The sequence below is a fragment of the Chelmon rostratus genome, chromosome 5 (genome assembly GCF_017976325.1).
Source record: "Chelmon rostratus isolate fCheRos1 chromosome 5, fCheRos1.pri, whole genome shotgun sequence".
NCBI lineage: Eukaryota > Metazoa > Chordata > Actinopteri > Chaetodontiformes > Chaetodontidae > Chelmon > Chelmon rostratus.
Genome location: NC_055662.1, coordinates 10,741,428 through 10,763,534, shown reverse-complemented (window position 1 = coordinate 10,763,534; position 22,107 = coordinate 10,741,428). Strand labels below are relative to the sequence as shown.

Here is a 22,107-nt window from a genome sequence, read left to right as displayed (position 1 = left end):
GTTAGCTCTATTCGCGCCGTTAGCTGTTAGCTCCGTTAGTGTTAGCTCCGTTAGTGTTAGCTCTGTTAGCTCTGTTAGCATTAACTCCATTCATGTTTATTGATTCAGTTCATTAATTCATGTTAACAGAGACATGAAGCAGAGGAGAGAAGCAGACACAGACAGCTGAGGTGATCAACAGAGACAGACAAGGAGAAAGCCACAGAAACAGACGAAGACACACACATACGCAGTCACACACAACGACAGATACATAAACACACACACACAGACAAATGCATAATGAAAACCCCATCCCCCCGCCCCCTTGTTAACGCCGCTAGCTCTATTAGCTCTGTTAGCACAGTTAGCTCTGTTTGCGTTAGCGCCGTTAGCTCTATTCGCACCGTTAGCTGTTCGCTCCATTAGTGTTAGCTCTGTTAGCTCCGTTAGCATTAGCTCCATTCATGTTTATTGATTCAGTTCATTAATTCATGTTAACAGAGACATGAAGCAGAGGAGAGAAGCAGACACAGACAGCTGAGGTGATCAACAGAGACAGACAAGGAGAAAGCCACAGAAACACAGCTGAGAGCAATTCATTAATCAGGGACTGACTGCCTCTGATATCTGCCGTTTTCTCACATTGCAGCCTTTTTCAATTGTCCGCTGCTTCGCCATAGTTTCTCCTAGAGACTTCATTCAAACTTTAAAACGTAGATAATTTTGTCGGCTCCAAATGACCCTCGGCACATTTTGATATCTCTTACGGTTTTCGAGCTATGACCTTCGAAGGCCGACGTAAGACGCGAACAACTGCGATAAATTTCCCATAAGAAATGAATGGGGAAATTTCCTCAAATTTCAGCCTTTTTCAATTGTCCGCTGCTCGGCCATACTTTGTCCTAGAGACTTCATTCAAACTTTAAAACGTAGATAATTTTGTCGGCTCGAACACACCCCGTGTCCCTTTCAAAATTTCCCAGGGGGAATTTTCTAGTTTTAATTACTGATTCATCTGTGAACCTTTTTTTTGATTAATTGTCTAGTCTTTAAAATGTGCCAAAGTAGAGTGGCAGAGGGTGAGGAGTCGCTGGTTCCAGAAATAATTTTTGTCACCGTGAATTCCTATTTCAAGGTTTTCTTTTCCTGATAAACTCAATGTGCCCCAACATAGAAGCATAGGCGTCACCTGGATAATTTAATCATACCGTAGTTTTATGTGATGGCCATCAGTTTTAGTATTTCAACCCTGTTTCCCATGTGTCTTCTGTCTGTTTGGTATGGCGGATGGTTCTAAATGCCGCAGTACTCATCGGCCTCACCGCTGTTGCTATGTCAAAGAAGCCAATCAGAGATGTGAATCACAGGCCCAATTCACAAAAGTGATTTGCGAGCACTGCTCACAGGCAGAGCAAAAATGGCAGCAGAGTCATGTTTCAGGAAAATTAATCTGCTATTGGCGACCAACAATCCTAGAGGGCCTGTGTTATTCATGGGAAACTAGTATGGTGTTTGTTTTTGTTCAGGAAATGAAAATGAACATGAAAGGAATTAATCACATGTTGCAAATTGCAGTTTACATGTTTCAGTTGGTGAAGCACACCCAACAGCTAGAAGATGTAAAATGCTTTGATATTGCAAAACACAGTCAGTAATTCTGTGATATTTCTTATTTGTCATTGCACCTGTATAAAACACTTCAAAATAACTTTTTGAGGGACAGGAGAGCATTAACCATGCCCAATGCCAGCCGTAGATTTCCCAGTCTGCCTGACTTTTAGTCATAAGACACATCTTTATTTTCCAGATACCAACTTCCTTCCTTGTTATTCTTTTTAACACGAAGACTGTTATCCAGGACCACGTGTCGCATTGTATTCTTGTCTTGGAGCAGTTCTGAAGGCTGTTACCAGAAGCCCACTCTGGAAAGAGTGTACATGAAAGAGAAAATAGGGTAGATCAATGAAACTCTCCCTCCTGTGACATGAATTACAATTTTCAGAAGGTGAAAATCCTAAAACAACTGTGTTGACAGCGAATCCCCAGCAGGCAGTTTGTTGCTCGTACATATTTGCAGCTCTCTGAGGTGGGTTAGTCATGGCTCCCACAGCAGGGAGTTTATGTTGAGGAATGTAGCTGCAGTGTCACGCTTGGCCAAACAACCGCCACATCAGCCTTGCCTCCCTCCCTCCCCTCCTCTCCTCCTCACCTCCCTGCCTTTCTCCTCCTCGTCTCTTTGTGCAGCAGAGCATCACACCTGATTTCTGTGCCGCCCGGGTGAAGGTTATTGGGTCACATGTCATAGACAGAAAAAAGTCTTGATGTATTTTGAACCTCGACCGCAGATGCAAAAGAAAAGTCTGTTTGTTTCTGTGTGTATTCATGCACGAGACAAGATGAAAGAGAGACTTAGGGGGGCATGTGATAGAAAGACCTCGCAGGATTAACGTTCACAGGATTAGATCATCCTCTGAACAGCAGAAGACTAACTATCTTTCCTGTCTAGGATGAAGAAGACTCCTTCGTGATGAAGGCCATCATCCATGCCATAAACGATGACAACGTGCCCGGCCTGCAGCATCTGCTCGGCTCCTTGAACAGTTACGACGTCAACCAACCCAACAAGGTGACCAACACAGATTCATTGTATAGAACATAAACCCAATATTTTAATGATCTTTTAATCAATTTGTTATGATTTTATATTATTTTAGATGTGTGAAATGTTTCCTATTCCATTCCATACACCTACATGACCATCTCCCAGCGCAGCACAGGCTACTTTCCCACACACACAGAGTAGTCCAGTGTCAAGGCTCTCGAAACCATTTATCAGGGTGTCCACGTGCTCTACCCTGGAGCAAGTCTGATTCCCTCTTTTAGGGACTGAATGGAAGCTCCTGATCACAAGACCAAGACAGCAGTTTGATTGCTGTGCATGGATGAGCTCTTTTAAAAAAATCGAGCGTGGCAGTTCCCATTTACTTAAGCTTTTATGTATAAAAAGAAAAGAACATTACAAAAATAAAACGAGTTAAAAAGGGTCCACAGTTACATACATGATATGAGAGAATAAGTCATGGAGTGCAGAGAAGATCCAAATATTTTCTTTGATTTACATCCAACAGCCTGATGGTCGGGAACATTCAGTATCCAGACTGAACAACTCCCTCATCTTCATTCTGCTGCTGTTTCGATGGAGAAGAGACACTGTTTGTTGACAGCTGATGGGCGATGGGGGACGTGATGTTATTAAATTCAGTGAAGTGTGGAGGAAAAGAGAGAAATGGGAAGGAAAAGAGGAATGGGAGAATAAGAATTAAGCAATATGAGGAGAATAACACTAGAGTTTGTGACAGAGAGCCTGATGGAGGCTTATAAGAATGTAAAATGGCAAAAGAAGAAAAATCCGAGTCAGTGCTGGTAATTGCCAAATTTCTAACCTCGTTCTGTGTTTCAAAAAGGTCTTCTTGCCATTTTCTTCCTTCCTCTTTCTCTCTTTTCTTTTACCTCAGCTTATATTTCCGTCACTACGCAGACAGATAGGAAGTCGACACTGTCTGAAACCTGAGATTCTTCCATCCAGTTTCATCTCTTGAATGCCTGAACATTTCTAACAACCTGCAGCGGATTTCTCCATATTCTTTACGTGTGATTATGTGCTTTCAGATTGAGTTTCACAGCTCTATCTTTAGCACATGTTAAAAATGTATAAACACATCACCATTGCTAAAAACTAAAATAACAATGTGTGTACATTGCAGCACGGGACTCCTCCCCTCCTGATTGCAGCCGGCTGTGGTAACATTCAGATCATTGAGGTGCTGATGAGAAAAGGGGCAGAGATCCAGGCCCATGACAAGGTAAAGATCATCTGTTTGGTGTAATCAGTGTGGCTCTGACAGCCAGCTGTGGAGTTTAATAGACATGCAGTAAAGCAATTGGAGCTGAAGTAATGAAGGCCAAAGAATGTGACAAGACTGTCATTTGGATAATGACAGGAGTTATCTACACTATGAATAAATGTAGCAATGAACTCACTGCTCTGAGTTGAAAAGCTGAAGTACTTGATGTTTTGTGCTTGTTAGCTTGTGCGTATAATTCTGGAAATTCTAGTTTCACACATGAAGTTACTCAGAACCATAATAATATTTCAGTAAACTGTTGTAATATCTTATTGAGATAATCAATGACAAAAAGGTTGAAACAGGTGAAATGCTCCAACATGAAACTGGATTGGAGAATATGTCTTGTCAGACAAAAAACAAGCATATATTGGTTTGATCATTTTTGATCATTTTTGCAGTAAAAACAAAAGGTGAAATAATGTACAAACTGTCAAGAGGTCGGTGTTAAACTCACTAGTCTTACACATGCTGACTATTGTAAGTCATCACAGAGCAGTCAGGGTAACACATATCAGTGTGTGCAAATTACACATCATCACCAGCTTTTTGGCAGATTCAGCTTTAAGCAGTTAGTTGACATTCAACAACAACAATCTGGCGAGTGCAGCTTTACATCATTACGAATAGAGGCAGGATGCCTGCATGTCCTCAAGATAGCTCCATGTTCTCTGTTGGCAATATGCTGTGCAGTATTTAGAAGGACGTGTTCATATCATCTGGCTGCAGATGCAGTCCCAGAGAGCGGGATTTTTTTAGTAAAGGTCAGGGATAAATCCTGGAATCTTCTTCTCTCTTGAACCTTCAGAGTGGAGCCAACGCTATCTACTACGCAGCGAGACACGGCCACGTGGAGACCCTGAAATTTCTCCATGAAAAGAATTGCCCTCTGGATGTGCAAGATAAGGTGAATCAAGGGCCTCTTTTCTTTTCTCTGCATGTGCCATACATACAAACACACACGTACTTACTACTACTCACCCCACTCAGTTATCTCTTAGCAATTACCCCCCATCAAACCTCTTGAGAAGCATTATGTTGGTTCCCCAGAATGCTGGATTCACACGTTCACACTCACCAAAGCGAGCACCTGGGGAGAAAACCTGAAACCAGTTACTCTGGCATTTTATCAGCTTATTTGCTGTTGCTATAGAAACAGCTCTTGCTGAGAAAGATGGGATGCATGTGTGTGTGTGTGTGTGTGTGTGTGTGTGTGTGTGTGTGTGTGTGTGTGTGTGTTTGCTTTTGATGCTGGTGTATCCTCGATCACAGAGCTTGCTCGGGCATATGAAATCCCGAAAACATTTTTCCAATCTCAAATCATTTTACCCGCTGGTGGAGTCCTCATCTGTCTGTGAACACTGACACAGAGCAGAGTCCTCCTCTACCAGACCAGAGATCATCTGCACTCCAGGCACTTTCCTGATTATTACCTAGTTCCTGTCCAAGGATCATTAAAGTTTCATCTCACTTTATTACACTATAACCCTGAAATCATAAGCAGAGGTGTCGGTGTGGAACCAAATAATTGTCTTATGAGAAAGTGGAAGCCCTTTTCAACACCTTTTTAACAAGGTGAATCTTTTCTGTCTTTCGTGTTTTATGTCATTTACCTGATTAAATAGATCTGTAAAGCGCTTTTTCTCCTCAACATAAATCCATTAGACGCTATTTTTAGCTGTTCACTTTTCCACCTACAAGTGGACACAGCATCTTGGGTGTCGTTTTACACAAGCAGCTTCTCTGCTAACGTGCGTCTGCCCGACTGGCATCTACAAAGTTAAAGGTAATGGATTGATTTCTGACGAGTCAGAGATATGCACACACACAGAGCAGTAAAATCAGAATGCCTTGTTTAAGTGGAAGTGTTGCAGAGTTGCTGACTGAGTGGAAATGGCAGGACTTAACAGGAATAAGCATTTCAATTGCCTGACCTCATCATACGACAATGTTATGACTCACCATGTGATGTCATTTTCACAGGAAAGCAATTATTGCGAAAGCATCTTTCTTATATTGTGACTGCTGATATTGATGTTGAGTTAAATGCCTCATTTTTTTTTTACTCCTCCAGTCTGGGGAGACTGCTCTTCATGTGGCAGCTCGCTATGGCAACGTGGATGTGGTGAGCTACCTGTGCAACATCCGGGCCAACCCAGACCTGGCTGACAGGGTAAGTACATGTACACGTTTACACACGCATGCAGCAAAATGACCCTGGTGGTTTTTAGAGACCCAGGTTTTTAATTCTTTCGCATTCTGCACTTTCTTCTCAAGGAGCAGGAGACCCCACTGCATTGCGCCGCCTGGCACGGATACTCGGCAGTGGCCCGCGCACTCTGCCAGGCAGGCTGCCACGTGGACGCAAAGAACCGCGAGGGGGAGAGTCCGCTGCTGACAGCATCTGCTCGGGGCTTTGTGGACATCGTGGAGTGTCTGGTGGAGCATGGGGCCGATCTAGAAGCGACTGACAAGGTGATGAGCCCTGAACACTTCAGTTTAGCACCACTGCTTAAATGGATAAAGGATTTATTTTGGTGCACCATAACTTTTGTCTGACTTTCTTTACTACACACTCTGTTTTAATAACAGTTTAATACACTGACCAAGTGATTGGAACATCCTTGGCTTGAGTCTGGCTGGGAGACTTTGTTGCATGTCATTTCCCCTCTCTTTCTACCCTCATATCCTGCTTCTCTCATCTCAGAAAGGCAAATATGCAACAAAAAAAAAAATTAAAGAAAGAACTAAAAGCGAGTCCAGTTTAATCCTCTGATTAACAGCCAATCACTGGTGATGCACAATAAAACAAGATGACAAAAGGGCTTCATTCACTTTTCATGACATCACAGATTGATTGAATGCCTACATTTCTGCACCAGTCTTACCCTGCTGTTAGTGTCACATCAACCTGAACACACACACAAATGTGTTGAAAAGCAACGACTATTGCTTCGTTGACAGAGGATTTACATTGTGTGTCTCTCCAGGACGGCCACACTGCCCTCCACCTGGCCGTACGAAGGTGTCAGGTTGAAGTTGTCCGCTCCCTCCTCAGACACCACTGCCACCTGGACCAGCAGGATCGCCATGGCAACACGCCGCTGCACATTGCCTGTAAGGACGGAAACCTGCCCATTGTCATGGCGATCTGCAGCGCCAAGGGCGGCCTCGACCTGCCCAACAAGGTGAGAATAACCACTCCCCACCACACTCTGTGCTCTTTTAGAATAAAAGCAGCAACTTCCAAATACTGCACTAATATCAGGCTAAAGAATCTGTATTGGTTAAAGGGTTGATTCACCATATTTAGGTGGGATCTATAAACATATTGATATGTTTCTTCCTCCGCTACCAAAAGAGAAATATTTCTTTCATTTCATTCTTCCTTTCCAGAGGGCTCCAAATGAAATTCTACTCACCAGCCTTGTATTGGGGTTTAGGTAAACTCAGTCAAAGAAAAGATTTTATATCACCACATACCACCGAAGTAATGTGAGATCACATGACATTACATAAACTTGACAGACATTTGTTTCAAAAGCAACTTGGAATAAGGAATAATTTGGCGGTTTGAAGTTTTGCCCAAGGGCACTTTGACATGTCGACAGGAGGAACCAAACCACCAACCGTATTACTGTAGGTTTTCCAAGTCCTCCTGGAGGGTCCTTGAGTGCTTCTAGTTCCACTATATGTCATTTTCTAGATATCTTATACACTAACCAAGTTTGAGGTGGATCAGATTAACCCCCTAAGAAGAGCTCATTAAAGTATGACCCTTCTAAAAATTGCACTAAAATTTTTAAGTAATTAATCCAAATGGCTGACTTGCAGCTGGGTTTTTGGTCATGGCACCAGGAAAGTTTTTATTAAGTCTTATTGCTGTGCCACCATGGCAACACAATTCAATTAAAACTCACAAGCTTCACCTTATAGCAATCAATGTCTTAGAGCTTTTCTGGTCAGAGGTAGACCTGGTCAACCTGCTATGAGGATCACATCAAAGTATAAAACATGTCATTTCCTCTTGCCAGTAGGTGGTGTTATGAGGACGGGACTCTTATGGGGCAGATTTGACCAAACAATTTTCTATCTGTTCACTTTTCGTGAAGGTCTTGAGATTGGACAGACCCAATCTGAAGTTGATCTGATTAATTCTCGAGGAGGTGTAAGTTAAAGAACAAAGAGTGGCAAAAACTGCAAAAACATTGCACAGTAAATTCAAAATGGCCTAGTGAAACATGCTTCAAGGGCTACTTTGTTGAAGTAAGGTCCAAATTCTTGTTAAAAAAGTTTACAAAATAGTAGAGGCTGTCGTAGCTGCAGATTTAATGTTTAGAAGTGAGATGTTTTAAGAGTCGCATATGCTTCAGTGCTCAGGAGTCCACATATTATCGACCATGAAGTGTACCTGTTCCATCCAGCTACAGTAAACCAGGGCTAATCACAGGCCAAACAGAGGGATAAATAAGCATAGAAAGCAAACATATTATCAGGATTACAGGGATTTCTGTAAGTGTAAATACATGCACCCTGAGGATTTTTTGCTGTGTGCTCCAATTTAATTGGCTCATAAATCTGGCATTCAGTATAATGTTGTAAAAATATTGAATGTAGGTCTACCTACTGTGCTAGAAGTTAAAACCCAGAACTCATTTACTGTGAGCATTTTGTGGACTGAAAATGGACTTTATTCTGAAACCTTTCAACCAGGATATTAACAGGGAAAAATCTGCTTGTTTCTTATTTGGATGAACTGGTCCTTTAGGGAGCTTTCACATACCTGGTTTATATTTGACTGAAGATCCCATCTCACTTTGTCTTCCTGCCAGGCACAGCTTCCCACACGTGTTCTGCCTTTAGTGGTTTCACATTCTATTTTGACACCATACATTTTAATGTATTCAGGGCTGGGATTGCTTTTCCCGGACACTGGCAGCCCCTCTCAGCTGTTCCCAGAGTCGCTCAGTGAAGTGATGTGCATCAGTTGCAGACAGAACTGTGATTTATTCATTATTTTCAGTTTTTGCTTGTTTTGTTTTCATCTTATCTAAAGCAGCATATCACACATAGCTGAGTCTGTACATGTATTTGTTTTCGCTGTCAGCTGTAGACACTGGGGAGAAAAGTGAGAGGGGTGGATATGAAAATGTCTCCTGTTCTGTGCACAGTAGAATAGAACAGTATAAATGCATCCTTGTATTTTCAAGTTGTGACAAACAGGAATTGATTGAAAAGCTACTTTCAGTGATGCTTTTGTAGCTTTTCTTTTATCTTCTGGTAGAGAAATCTGTTTCAGTATGTTTCAATATGCTGCAGGAGTAAGTCAATATTTCAGGTTTACTATATATTGTGACTAAAACTGGTGATGGAAATGACATGTCATTCTCTCTTTAATCAACTCCAGTATGGCAGAACTCCCCTCCACCTGGCTGCTAATAACGGAAGCCTTGAAGTGGTCCGCCACCTCTGCCTGGCTGGAGCTAACATTGATGCTGTCACCAATGTAAGTCACCACACAGCTTTCTTCTTTTCACTGTTTCCCTTCCTTTCAGAAGCAGAAGCTTAACATACGCCATAATGCATTACGGTGAGAATTTACCTTTGGTTCTGCAGGTAATCGTGGAATCAGTTTCCTTTTTACAATTCCAGTGAAATAGAGTGCAGCATCTTGGTATTTTGATTAATTATGCAGTATAAACTGGTTTATATGTGAACACTGCTGCTCTCAGTAGTGCTGAATGCAGTGGTTCGTAGAGAGCATTTGCCGCCATGAGTCTGTGTAGTATCCTCTGAGGGATGTTGCCATGGCTCAATGACATATCTCTTATAGCATACAAACTGAAAATATATCTGTCTGTTTGTTCTAATAATGGCTGATTTGTTGATGAGTTGTTAGTTTTCTGCTTGAGGTGCGGAGCAAGCCGCTGCTCACTTCTTACAACCATTCATAATCGAAGTAGAAAAGCTGATGGCAGCTTTTTAACTCAGACTGGATTTAATCAGCAGAAACTCATTATTAGCACCGCCGTCCTCATACTGAACCACCTTTGTTCAACAATCTCTTCCTCTGTGGGTTTCAAGCTTAAAAATCTTAATGTGTTCCCTCCTTTTTGTTATTAAAATGTATTTAACCTCTTGAACCCTGATATTCACCTTAAGTTTCCCTTTAAGTAGCTCCAAAGTTTGGACAAAAGCTTTTTTCCTCACAGCACATTGGTGACCCATATACATTCTGTATCTGCTGGTTTGATCCCTTTTTTTCTAGCTCCATATCTCTGTACTTGCTGAAATATTCCAAGCCACGGTGTCAGTTGTTGTAGCATTACATCATTACATCAAATACAAAGTTTAAGATTAGCTTCTTCGTCATTTACCGTATTTTCCGCACTATAAGGCGCACCTAAAAGCCTTTAATTTTCTCAAAAACCGACAGTGCGCCTTATAATCCGATGCGCCTTTTATATGGATCAATGTTGGTTAATTATGTCTATCGTAGTCAGGGGGCGTGGCCGAAGTAACAGCGGTATTCCACTCTCTGCGTGCCGTCATCCTTTTACTGGCGCGTGCAGTCAGCTGTCTAATAAGATGACTATTTCACTGAACAATGAAAAAATATGAATATATGCTAAATAATAGGCAATTAAAGTATTAATCAGACATGGTTAATGTGATTTCTGCTCCTGAACCTCAGCGCACAGCGTCTGCACATCAGCGCACAGTGTCTGCACATCCGCGCTGTGCGCCGTCACCTGCATCTTTACGCAGGTAAACTGTCATCTGTGAGCGCGCGCGGTATTTGTTTCAAACCGAACGAACTAAAATAAAATACATTTTAAACAAATGCTAATTAATTATTTTCAAGAGCCGCATCAGAGGGATGAAAGAGCCGCCGGAGCCTCGGGTTGCCGACCCCTGATCTAGTGGATGCATAATGCAACCCCACGGTACTTTCTATGCGCCTTATAATGCGGTGCGCCCTATATATGAAAAAAGTTTTAAAATAGGCCATTCATTGAAGGTGCGCCTTATAATCCAGTGCGCCTTATAGTGCGGAAAATACGGTAATGCACATTATTGTGTAATTCAGAATAGTTGGCATCTCCGCTGTTAGTGAAAATAAAATGTCCGAACAAAGCTAGATTTTTAACGTGCAGCTTCACTGGTGTACCCATCAGTGAGAGTAAGAGGGCAGAGGTTGTTAATATTCCAGGAAATGATTGGACAGTAATTATGGACCCGTAAAATATATCTTAACCAAAATCAGTTTTTCAGTACAAAAATATTTAGAACATTTTCAGTATCGTAAATGCACTGTACATGTTAGTATAAGACTTAAAGTTACCTCACAAAAAACTAATTTACAGTGGATTTCTCTTGTGTGCTCACACTTCAAACGAAGCACTCAGGTTCACGTGGTCTGTCTTTATTGTAATGTACAAGGAAGTAGTAAATGAGCTGTCAGTCATGAAAAACGAGTTAATCATTGAGCAGGAAAGAGACTCTTGCGTTTCATAACTGTAGTTGTTTCTGCAGAGTCTGAACAGCAGTTAGGTTGCTGAGGAGTCTGACAGCCGCAGGCTAAGAGCTTTTATCAAACTCTTCAGGATCAAATGGAGAGCAGACTTGTGTGAGGCGTTACGGACCTGATTCACTCATTTTTTTCTGCTGTAATGGAGACTTCAATCATGTTCGTAACCTCAGCTCTGTCTGCTGATATTTCTTCAGGCTTTTTGAAACCATCCAAACCATGACTTAAAAGAGCACATACTGCAGATTATTGTTTGTTTTTATCTCTCCCCTGCAGACTGAATAAAGGAATTTTATCTTAGTGTGGATCAGTATGATACAGGCATCAGATTAATTGGTTCGGTATTGGCCCTGACGCCGGATCCAGCCCCGCTCATTTAAATACAGTTTCTCTGTCAGTGAGGTAGAGCTGAAACAATAAATGGTTGACTTGATTGACAGAAAAAACCTTTCAGTTTTCCAGATGTGATATTTGATACCGTTGTCCTACATGATAAGTAATTGAATGTCTTTGGGTTTTGGACTGACGGTCAGATTAAACTCTGCATTTGATGATGTTAACATCAATTTTGGGAGATCTTGAGGAGCATTTTTCACTTTTTTCTTTCATTCTATAGACAAAATGACTATAAAATAGTATTCAACAGATCAGTCGATAATCAAATGAATTGTTCGTTGTATCCCTAAAATATTAAATATACTGTTGGAAATATGGAGCACTGATATTAGACTGATATAAGACAACTGATGTGGGCCAATACCCTGACTTTAGGTATCCAAATCAGTATCAGGAGGGGAAACAGCTGCATCAGATTATCTAACTGTTGTGTCTGGAACTGGATTTATTTGCTTTCTTGACTGTGGAAATGTTTTTTGTTTTGTTTTTTCAATAAAGAAAAACTAATTTAACTAATGTTATCTCATTAGATTTAAACCCATGACCCACTAGAGTCCTTGTTTGAAATCGTAATGGGCTCTAATTCTTCACCTGTAACATAATCTTTCATCAAAATGTGCTCACCTGAATCACATCAGAAACTGCACCCTGTGTGGTGTTCACAGAAATATTCCCGTCACTCAAACCTGAACTCAATCAGGTCAATCTTAGTATTCTTCATAATGAACTTCTCTGCAGCCTTGCACCAGTTTACCTGTCTGGCTTTGAAATTCCAGCCACGAAAGCAAGACCGAATTATGGTGCTTTTCCTTGTTGTCTGCAATTTTATTGTGGTTTACATGTAATTTCCTGTGATCTGGTGAGTAAATATCTGCTTTAATGCAGATTATCAGGCATAAAACTAACATTTTTTAAAGAGGCTCCACTGCCAGATGTCCCACACTGACATTTCTTTTTCTCTCTCTACATTTTCTCGCTGTTAATATTGTATGACAGCTGATGTGCTATGCATGTTTAATATAGAAAGCATACTGAGATGTATAATTCATTGTCCAGTGGTCTGTGGTCAGTGGTTCGTTTGGAGCAGCTGAGGGAGGATACAGTAAGCTCAAGGCTTGCTTTGCATTATTTGCTCTGTTTTAACGTGTCAGTGGATTGTAAAAGAATATTTGTCACGTAGCAGGGTCAGCTACATGGAACCAATTCACAGCATTGTGAGCTTGAATTGAATTTTCCTCTCTCTTCAGTTTCTCCTGTTGCTCCGCCTTGTCCACGCAAACAGTTTTGGAAAAATGAGTTGAACAGTCTAAATTCATTTTAGCCAATATTCAATCTAAAACAGAGATACTATAGATCTAATAATCCTCTCCGGGTTTGTGGCAAACACAACACCCACTGTTCACATCATCTGTCAGTTGCCAAGCAGCAATAGTAGTAGTAGTAACACCCTGCCATCTGGAAGTTCCATGCATTTGCTCACAAGCGGTCAATTTTTGGTTCAAGCTGCACTTCATTTACATTCACATCTCTGACATATAGCCAATTCAGGCAACTTAAAGGTCAGCTTTCTCACTGCTCTTATACTGTCATGTGACCTTATCAGAGAGGCACTGTAGAGACAGATATACTGAAACAGAAGAGAATGAAGGCTTCCAATTAAAACCGTTAGTATTCTTTATTTATGTTTCTTGAGAGAACAATCAGCATCTTCTCATGACAGACCCACTGAATCCCCTTTGCTGTAATGGTGTGTTGAAGTAGGAAGCAGTCTGTGGGCGTCGCAGGCTGTCGATGCAGTTTTTCCCTGTGGAGTAGCAGCCAGAGCCGGGCAGTGACAGATGGCTGCGTTAGTGAAAGACACATTAAACTTGTCGGGACTGTGTTGTTTCTGTGTCAGTGTGTTCAGAGGAAAATGGAGAGAGTAACAAATTGGGGCAGTCCTAGAGCGGGACAGAGAGAAAGAATGACAGTGCACAAGCTGTAAGTGTGTATGTGTGTATGCGTGCATGCATGCAGGCGTGTAATTTCAGGGTAAAGATTTGTGTTAACATCAGGATAAGGTTTAGATTAAGGTTAGGGTTAGGCACGTAGCAGTTTGGTTATGGTTATGGTTTGGGTCAGTCTCCAGGAAATGAATGTAATTCTTTGTAATGTCCCCAGAAGTGAAGGAACTACTACTGTGTGTGTGTGTGTGTGTGTGTGTGTGTGTGTGTGTGTGTGTGTGTGTGTGTGTGTGTGTGTGTGTGTGTGTGTGTGTGTGTGTGTGTGTGTGTGTGCGCGCGCGCAAACTGTGCAGACTCTGCAGCTGGAGTTAATCTACTGGAATCAGCTGTGAGCATGGACTGCTTAAAGGGGAACTCCACTAATTTTATACATAAGTCTGTTTACAGGTGTTAAGGAGTACTATTGCATAGAGGAAACGAGTTGTATAAAAACTTTGTGGGGCCAGGGGAAGCCGGGTGAAGTCTGATAAACTGCCTCAAGTGATGTCATCTGAGTCAGCTTTGGTTGGGGCTGAAGACTACAGAGGCTCGAGGCTGCACTGACTGCTATGAGCATTTTTTTTTTGTTGTTGTTGTTATTGAATCTTTCATTATACATCCATAACAAAACAGAGACATGTATGACACTTAACAAGAGTAAAGAGGAAAATGAACGGAAATAACGACAGGACCAATAAATAAATAAATAAAATAAAATAAAATAAAAAATACATCAATAATCAAAGGACAACTATGAGTGCGAGACCATGTTACATTGTAAACAAATTTAACGAATAGCAAATGTTGGCAGTTTTTAAAGCCTTTGTGTTTTTTGAAGAGGTAATTGTCCGCATATAGTGTTAAAGTTCTTTTAAGAGTACAAACAGTTCAGGCTTTTTGTTTGTGAATTTACATTTGTGTACGTGGAACTTTGCTGACCACTATGAGCATAACACACCCAAATCTCGGACTGAGTTGAGTTGCATCGTGGGTAATGTAGGCACAGGTTTTGACAAAGTAGAAGAATGTGTGAAAGAGAGAAGACTGTGGTTCTGCTGCATTGATCAATACTAACTCTGCAGAGTACTGTTTTTCAGTGTCTAATAAATGGGCATCAGAAAGAATTAGTGTGAGGTTATTAGAGGTCAGTTCAGTAATGTGACTGGTAGATTAGCATTTTAATTAAATCCTTCACACTGTCCTCGCAGAGAAAATGTTAGCTCAGGTAAAAAATGCTCCTCCACTACACGTAAGAACACACCTCACAGTGGCTAAAAATGGAGTACACTGAACAGAACAGTCCACCTGACTCCTCTCTCACTTTACTGCACTGTGAGAGCTCTATCTTATCATATCTTCATTCTAAATCTATTTTTATTCTGTTTATTTATTTATATATATATGTTACCACAAAATCTCTAGTGCAGTAGTTTATATGCTGTCTATATATTTTTAAAATTGTGTTTTTTTTTCTTGCCTACCTCATGTCCACGTAGTGTAAGCTATGTGTGTTTTGTGACATGTGAATTGCTGCTGCAATAATTTCCCTTAGGGGATCAATAAAGTGCTCTATCTATCTATCATTCATCCATCCATCCATCCATCCATCCATCTATCCATGTATGCACATTTCACGCACCCAGCTTTGACCCTAATATTGTCAAAACTGCGCTCGGTTTTGTCTAAAAAACATTTGCTTGAATGATAAATACAGTTCAATGCAGTAAGATATTTCCATTGTTCTTGACATGTGTCATGCTAACATACTGTAAATCCATTTGCGCTGATTGTTCCAGTAGTTTGTTTTTCTGCTGGAGAAAACACATCAGTCTGAAAAGGTTGAGGGCAGTACTTGATTACTATGAGCTGTGTGGCTCAGTAGCTGGTTTGTAAGTGCTGTGTGAATTGCTGTTTACGAAAATTGTTAGGCTTCCTAAATGAAATGTCACCAGAAATGTGTATTAGAAATAAACAACATGTGAAGGATTATGTGTTAGCTCAAGATTTCTCATGCATGTATTTCTCCTCTTCTTTTTCTCCTTTTTTCTTTCTCTCTCAGGATGGAAAGACAGCTGAGGATTTGGCTCATACTGATCAACATGAACTCATCGTTTCTTTGCTGGGCAAACTTAAAAAGGTAACGAGTGGCACACACATGCACACGCCTTAGCCTATGAGTCAATGTGACAAGTGGAAACCAGTGATTTCTTCATTACATCACTATTTAAATGCAATGAAGGGGAAAGGAAAGACCTTGACTCTCTATTATGCAAAACCAGGTTTCACAAGCGCTCATCACACTTACAGATCTATTTCAGTGCAGAGGTGTGGAGGGAGACGTCTCCAACAGGAAGGTGTTAGATTTTGGCATCCCACCTCTTCCCTGTAGCATTTTTTGCCTGTGTGACGGCACTTTCCACTACACTTACAGGTAGAATAGATTATATAACGATAAGATGCTTCATGAAATGTTTGGAAGTCCTTTATCTAACCGGTTTTTATCTTTATCCAGTAGCTTGTAAATAATTATAAGTGTGGCCATTTTTACCTGGAATGATATCAAGTACATTGAATGTATTGAAAGAACTTTCTGGACTTCTGCGTCTCTCTCAACTTCAACACAAAGGGACACATGCCACCTTCTAGTTACATGACATTCAGCTTTTCTAAACTGGTTTGCTCCAGAGGTGTTCAGTCCAGTGTTCCCAGTCTGACTCCAGTCACATCCACCAGAACACACAGAGGCTTTTTTTTTTTAACCTAAAGCTAAGTGTAACTGTGTTACTGACTTCTCCTTCAATCCATTTTTCCAGAAGACCTGCTGAGATTCAGTGCAGAGCGTGAAAACATGACAGCAGCAACTGTGAAAACAGTCATCCTCTGCATATGCTGCGCTAATTTAAGACACTTTGGCACATTGATGTCAGTTTTGAAAGAAAGGCTGACTTCCCAAGAACCCGGGGGGTGGGGGTGGGGCCCTGACTTAAAAAGAGTACACGTCAAGTTCAACGTAATTTATTTCAAAACGTTATAGTTATGTTATATTCTGCTGACGTGAATTAAACTTATTGAAATTAGAAGCTTTAAAATGTATTGAATGTGTTAAAATGGCCTATGTGGGAGTCGGCAGTGTGTTCAGATCCCACACAACCACTCACTGGATTTGAGGCCACTTCTGATGTGTGACTCATCTATTGGATGATTGAGAAAGTGTCTTACATGTTAACAAATGTTATCTGTTGGATTGGCAGAATTACAGCAAGGTACAGAGAAGCTAGCCGTCTTTGGAAATGGCTTTCGTTGTTTATATATCTGAGTGTACTGCGTGCCCTATTATTTTACACAGAGAAACTTTGTCCATCAGTGGCTGAGACTTTTCAAATTACATCATAGAGGAAATGTAAATGCCAAAAATGAGAATAATTTATTGTGGCTGCATGGGGTGAAGGTGATTTCCACACAACATGCATGCTGTATTTCAGCTATATAACAAAGACAACAAATAGCAGACAGATCCAGATCCATTTAAATATTGTCCCCCTGACGTGAGTTGTTTTCATTTCATAATGTCCTTGAAGGGGTATGTTTTGTTTATATTGGAAAGGTTTAATTCAAAGTCTAAAAGGCATTTAAAACAAAAACATCAATCATCCAACACATGACTTGAGAACGTGACAACTGCTCTACTATTTTATGTTATTATTTAAAGTAATTGCTTTTTTGTATTTAAGAATTGCCTCGCAGGCTGGATCAAATGGTCTTGCGAACCATTTATGGCCTGGAGGCCCTGTTTTATACTAAGGTGTTATACATCAAAACTTACTACCAATTGAAATATGTTTTGTTTTCCTGCATTTTTGCATTAATTGGATAGGCTGACAGTCTCCAAATTTCTTTTTAATGGTGTGCAGTGTCAAAACGTAGAATTTCAGTGCCTTTCTGTGTGTGAAACCCTGATCATCCCACTGCCTGTTACATTTGAAAAAAATAATCTCATCTGAGACTGTGGATTAGCACCAGGCCATTAAACATTGCTACCAGGCTGTGAAAAACCAGTGTGATTCCAGAGAAAAAAGCTAATGAATAATTATATAACTGTATCTGCTTTTTATCCATGCTAACGGATCTAGGGATGGCAGAGGTGGCCAGTGAGTTCATCCACCACTTTGTCCACACTAAAATATCTTTTCCACTGGCGTCACCATAAGGTTGACATTTGTTAATTGTTATTGGGAGTGTTGGGACAATGACGTTAGCATTTAGCTCAAAGCACCGCTGTGCCTGAATAGAGCCTCACAGAGCGTCAAGCATTGCTGTAGACTCTTAGTCTTGTTTTGTGGTAACTACCTTGGCCATGGCCTCGTCTGCCTGTGCTGCCTTTTACATCATCACACCCTGTCACGCTCCGAAAACAGGAATTAGGGAAGATAATCAGTCCGTCACCACCCCCAGCTACTCCATTACATTAAGAGTTTCAGAGAATTTCTGAGTTTCATAATCATAATGTGAATCATACGGGCTCCTGAGATGGTACGATTCAAACAGACATCTACAATCTGTTTTCCTTTGATGCCAGTGATCTATTCATGGTGCACGGAGGAAGAGTGTCTGCAAACCTCACACAGCTGTTGGTTCACTGTTGTTGTTTGACATGCATACTAACATGAAATAAGAGGTGTTCTGCTACTATGTCTGGTGTGTGTTGAATTTTGTCAAAAAGAAGATGCAGTATGTGGAACAAAAACAGGCTGAAGTCGGTCGTCTGATTTTTGGGGCTCCTTGAAATGAAATCATGTGGGATTTCATGCCGTACAGTAGATAAACATACGTCTCAATGTGACCTGAACTGTCAGTGGTTTTAATAAATACTTCCTCTGTGTCTGTGTGTGTTTGTGTGTGTGTGTCTGTGTCTGTGTTTTGTTGGGTCAGGACAACCACAAACTGAGCTACATCCAGCAGCTGCGGCCCACTCAGGCGGTCCAGCCCAGGATAAAGCTGAAGCTGTTCGGACACTCCGGAGCTGGGAAGAGCACCCTGCTGGAGTCTCTAAAGTGTGGCATTCTGCGCAGCTTCTTCAGGAGGAGGAGGACACGCATGACCAACACCGCCCGCCACCCCAACTCCCCCATCAACTCCAAACCTGCTGGTAGGTGACAGACGGCTCTGGTGAAGCTGAGATAATCCTTCACAAGATTAAGCTTTCACCTGCCAAGGAGCAGAATGATTTATTCTTCCAAAACAAGCCAGAATTATTCATTTGCCTATCTATTCAGTGCATATCAACAGTGTTCATTTAATGCTTGTTCCCATTTTCAGACGTTCATCAAGTTCATCCTGACATGCTGTGCAACAGTTTTCACATTTTCAAGAGATTTTTCGAGCATTAAAACGATAATTCCAGTTTACCACAACATGGTGTCTTACTATGGTCTTGGTTCCTTCTGTTATTTTTAACACTGATCTCATGAAGTTCAGTGCTAGAATTGGGGAAAAAAAATACAAATGGGGCAAGTTGGTGCATTCAGTGTTATCACAACTGGTAGAAACGATGGCCAAATATAGTAAAATAAGTTACCCCAATCAAATAAGAAATCCTCAAGTAAGAAAGAAGTCAGATGAGAAGCAGGAGGAGCTGCTGCAAACCTTTAGCTGCTGTTGCATTATGTTAAACCAACATAACAAAGCAGCCAATCAGAGGCCTGTCATTTCTTTTGCTTTGGACAAGACTTGCATATTTAGCCATCAAAGACAATTTTCACCAGCATTAACCTGGAAAAATGTGGTGTGAAGGCACCTCTGTGTGAAAAGCAGGGCAGTGAAGGGAAAGGAGCCATAATTCATATCGTGTATGTATATTTATATATCACAGTATAGATGTACATTACATAGTGATGTAGCACGTTTTCTTGAAATTCAATAGAGAAATCAGATGAGAACGTATGTTTTTGATTAATCCAATTAATTATGTAAAAAAATCCTGTAACTCCACTGTTGATTTTGTAACATTGCCTGAAAAAGCCTAATCCATGGAGAATTATTAAAGGGATAGCTAACTCGGTATAAAAGGGAAAGAAAAATCTCTGAAGGCTGACAATTTTCTGTTATCTCACAGTAAATATCTTCATACTGCCAATTACAAAGCAACAACACAAACATGCCCTGCGTCTCACCCCTACTCCTTCAACAGCTAACTCAGTAACCCATAACCACAAATCCAGCCCTTTTACTCCAATAACCCTAAGTGGAATTTTAAGGTAGAAACAGTCTCCTTTTTCAGAAAAGCCGGTTGTCAAAAAAGCTTCTTTGTGGAGGTCAGTCCAGCACACAGCGATGGGTCTGTAGTAAGGCTCCCAGACATGTTCAGCGTAGTGTAAAAAGTGTGACTGAGCACACACTCACACACACTTTGTCTTCAGTCTCTGTGTTTGTACTCCATCTGCCCCCCCTCACACACACATACACACACACACACATATACAAACCTTTGTGTTTCCTTTAAGCACTCTATTTTGTGGCGCTCACAGCCATTACCTCCCAGACGGACATGATGCTCGCTCAGATAATGGTCAGTTACGTGAGCCATATAGTGTTACCGATCCCATCCTCTATACTATCTGGAAATCTGCAGCCTGTGTCAGAGTTGAATGGGGGTTGAAAGAGCTTTTTCTCCTTCTTTCAGTTCTATCTGAATTCAGTAACAGTCTTTATTGACTCTGTGTTATATCTGCAGTGATACGTGACATGAGTCCACAGTGAGACACAAAGAAGCAGGGCTGAGAGGGAACAAGTGCCTTCATGATGTTCATTTGTCTAGTTTTTAGATTCCTATTCAAGCAAACTCGATACAAGCATCACTTTTGTACTTTTGTAAGCCTGTCAAAAGTCAAAGTGTGACACCTTGAATGCATATTTACCTTCGTCTCGTGTCAATATTTGTAACTTTATGATGCTGTTGGCCATTAAACCTTAAGGTGTTCAGCACTCTGCATTGGGACTGATCCTCTTTTATGCAGTCCCTTTGGTAATCTGTAAAACAAGACCCTAAACGTGCACAGGGTGCATTCACACCAAGCATGCCGGAAATAACTCAAGCATGGGTAAGAAGCTCTCAGATTGGTTAGGACTGAGAACATCAACTGAAACACAACACTGGCAGAGGGATTCCTACATCAGATCACAGCAAAAATTCATGTGACTTTTGTTTACAGCCCTGGTTTTGTCAGAGGCAGTACAGACATGCCTTGACTGTTGTTCAAGACTGTAGAAAAAAACTGTAGGTGTGGTCCTACAAATCCACATTTTATGTCTGCGTACTGGATTTATTTGCAGTAAAATAGCCCCCCCATGTGTTAGCAAGTATGCAATTAATATAAGACTAAAAAAATAAGACTGGATGCAGCTGGAGCTAGAGAGAAGTAATCATACAGACTTGAGTTTGTTCTGTGTACAGATCTGCACTGGAATAACCTGAAATATTTCAACATTCAAGTGTTTATTAAGATACACAAGTACAATTGAATAATACATACATAAAATTGTACATTCTTACATGGTATTAGATCTGTTGTAAATTAACAGCTTGTTTAAGCATTTCCTCAGGTCTGGAAGTGTTCCTGAGTCCATGTAGGTAACATCCTTTAATCAATCATGTGTTCACAAAGTGGTGAACCTCGCTCCATCCTCGCTTGTGAACGACTGAGTCTGTTACCACCTGTTACCAAGAGTCTGTTACCACCTGTTACCAATCAACCTGTTCACCTGTGGAATGTTCCAAACAGGTGTTTTCGGAGCGTTCCGCCACTTTCTCAGTCTTTTGTTGCTTCTGTCCCAGCTTGATTGAAATGTTTTGCTGTATTAAATTCAGAATAAGCAGATATTAACAAAAATCAATTAAGTTAATGGGGTAAAACAGTAAATACAGTATACCCTTGTTTTTCGCGGGGGTTACGTTCCAAAAAGAACCTGTGATAGGCAAAGTCCGTGAAGTAGAAACCTTTATTTTTTTTACAATTATTATACAATTAAATACTCTATTATACATTGAAAAGAAAGAACAAACCATTTTACAGGCTCAAGCATTTGTTTCACAAATAAAAGTACTTTAGAAACTTGTTTTTTTCAACAAATAACTTTTGTACTGTACTGTCAAATAATAATTTTAATCATCAGTGTGAACAGAAGGCTTCAAATTGTGGAGATTAGCACCGCCCACCGCGACCCGAGTAATTGGATTAAACGGGAGAAAATTTAAAAAAAAAATACAAAGTACAGTCGGACAAATAGTGACTCAGGTGTATTTTACTGCTCTTCA

At 40.8% G+C, this 22,107-nt stretch overlaps 1 protein-coding gene across 1 annotated transcript in view; it reads left to right on the top strand.

Annotated features, from left to right (window-relative positions):
* The window catches only part of dapk1 (death-associated protein kinase 1), an 85,494-nt gene that overhangs the window by 54,172 nt on the left and 9,215 nt on the right, over positions 1-22,107 (top strand). The window contains exons 12-20 of the mRNA XM_041936940.1: positions 2,489-2,608; positions 3,747-3,845; positions 4,696-4,794; positions 5,962-6,060; positions 6,165-6,362; positions 6,878-7,075; positions 9,295-9,393; positions 15,856-15,933; positions 18,726-18,942. Of these exons, the coding sequence (XP_041792874.1) occupies positions 2,489-2,608; positions 3,747-3,845; positions 4,696-4,794; positions 5,962-6,060; positions 6,165-6,362; positions 6,878-7,075; positions 9,295-9,393; positions 15,856-15,933; positions 18,726-18,942 (1,207 nt within the window). The remainder of the gene's footprint in view (positions 1-2,488; positions 2,609-3,746; positions 3,846-4,695; positions 4,795-5,961; positions 6,061-6,164; positions 6,363-6,877; positions 7,076-9,294; positions 9,394-15,855; positions 15,934-18,725; positions 18,943-22,107) is intronic.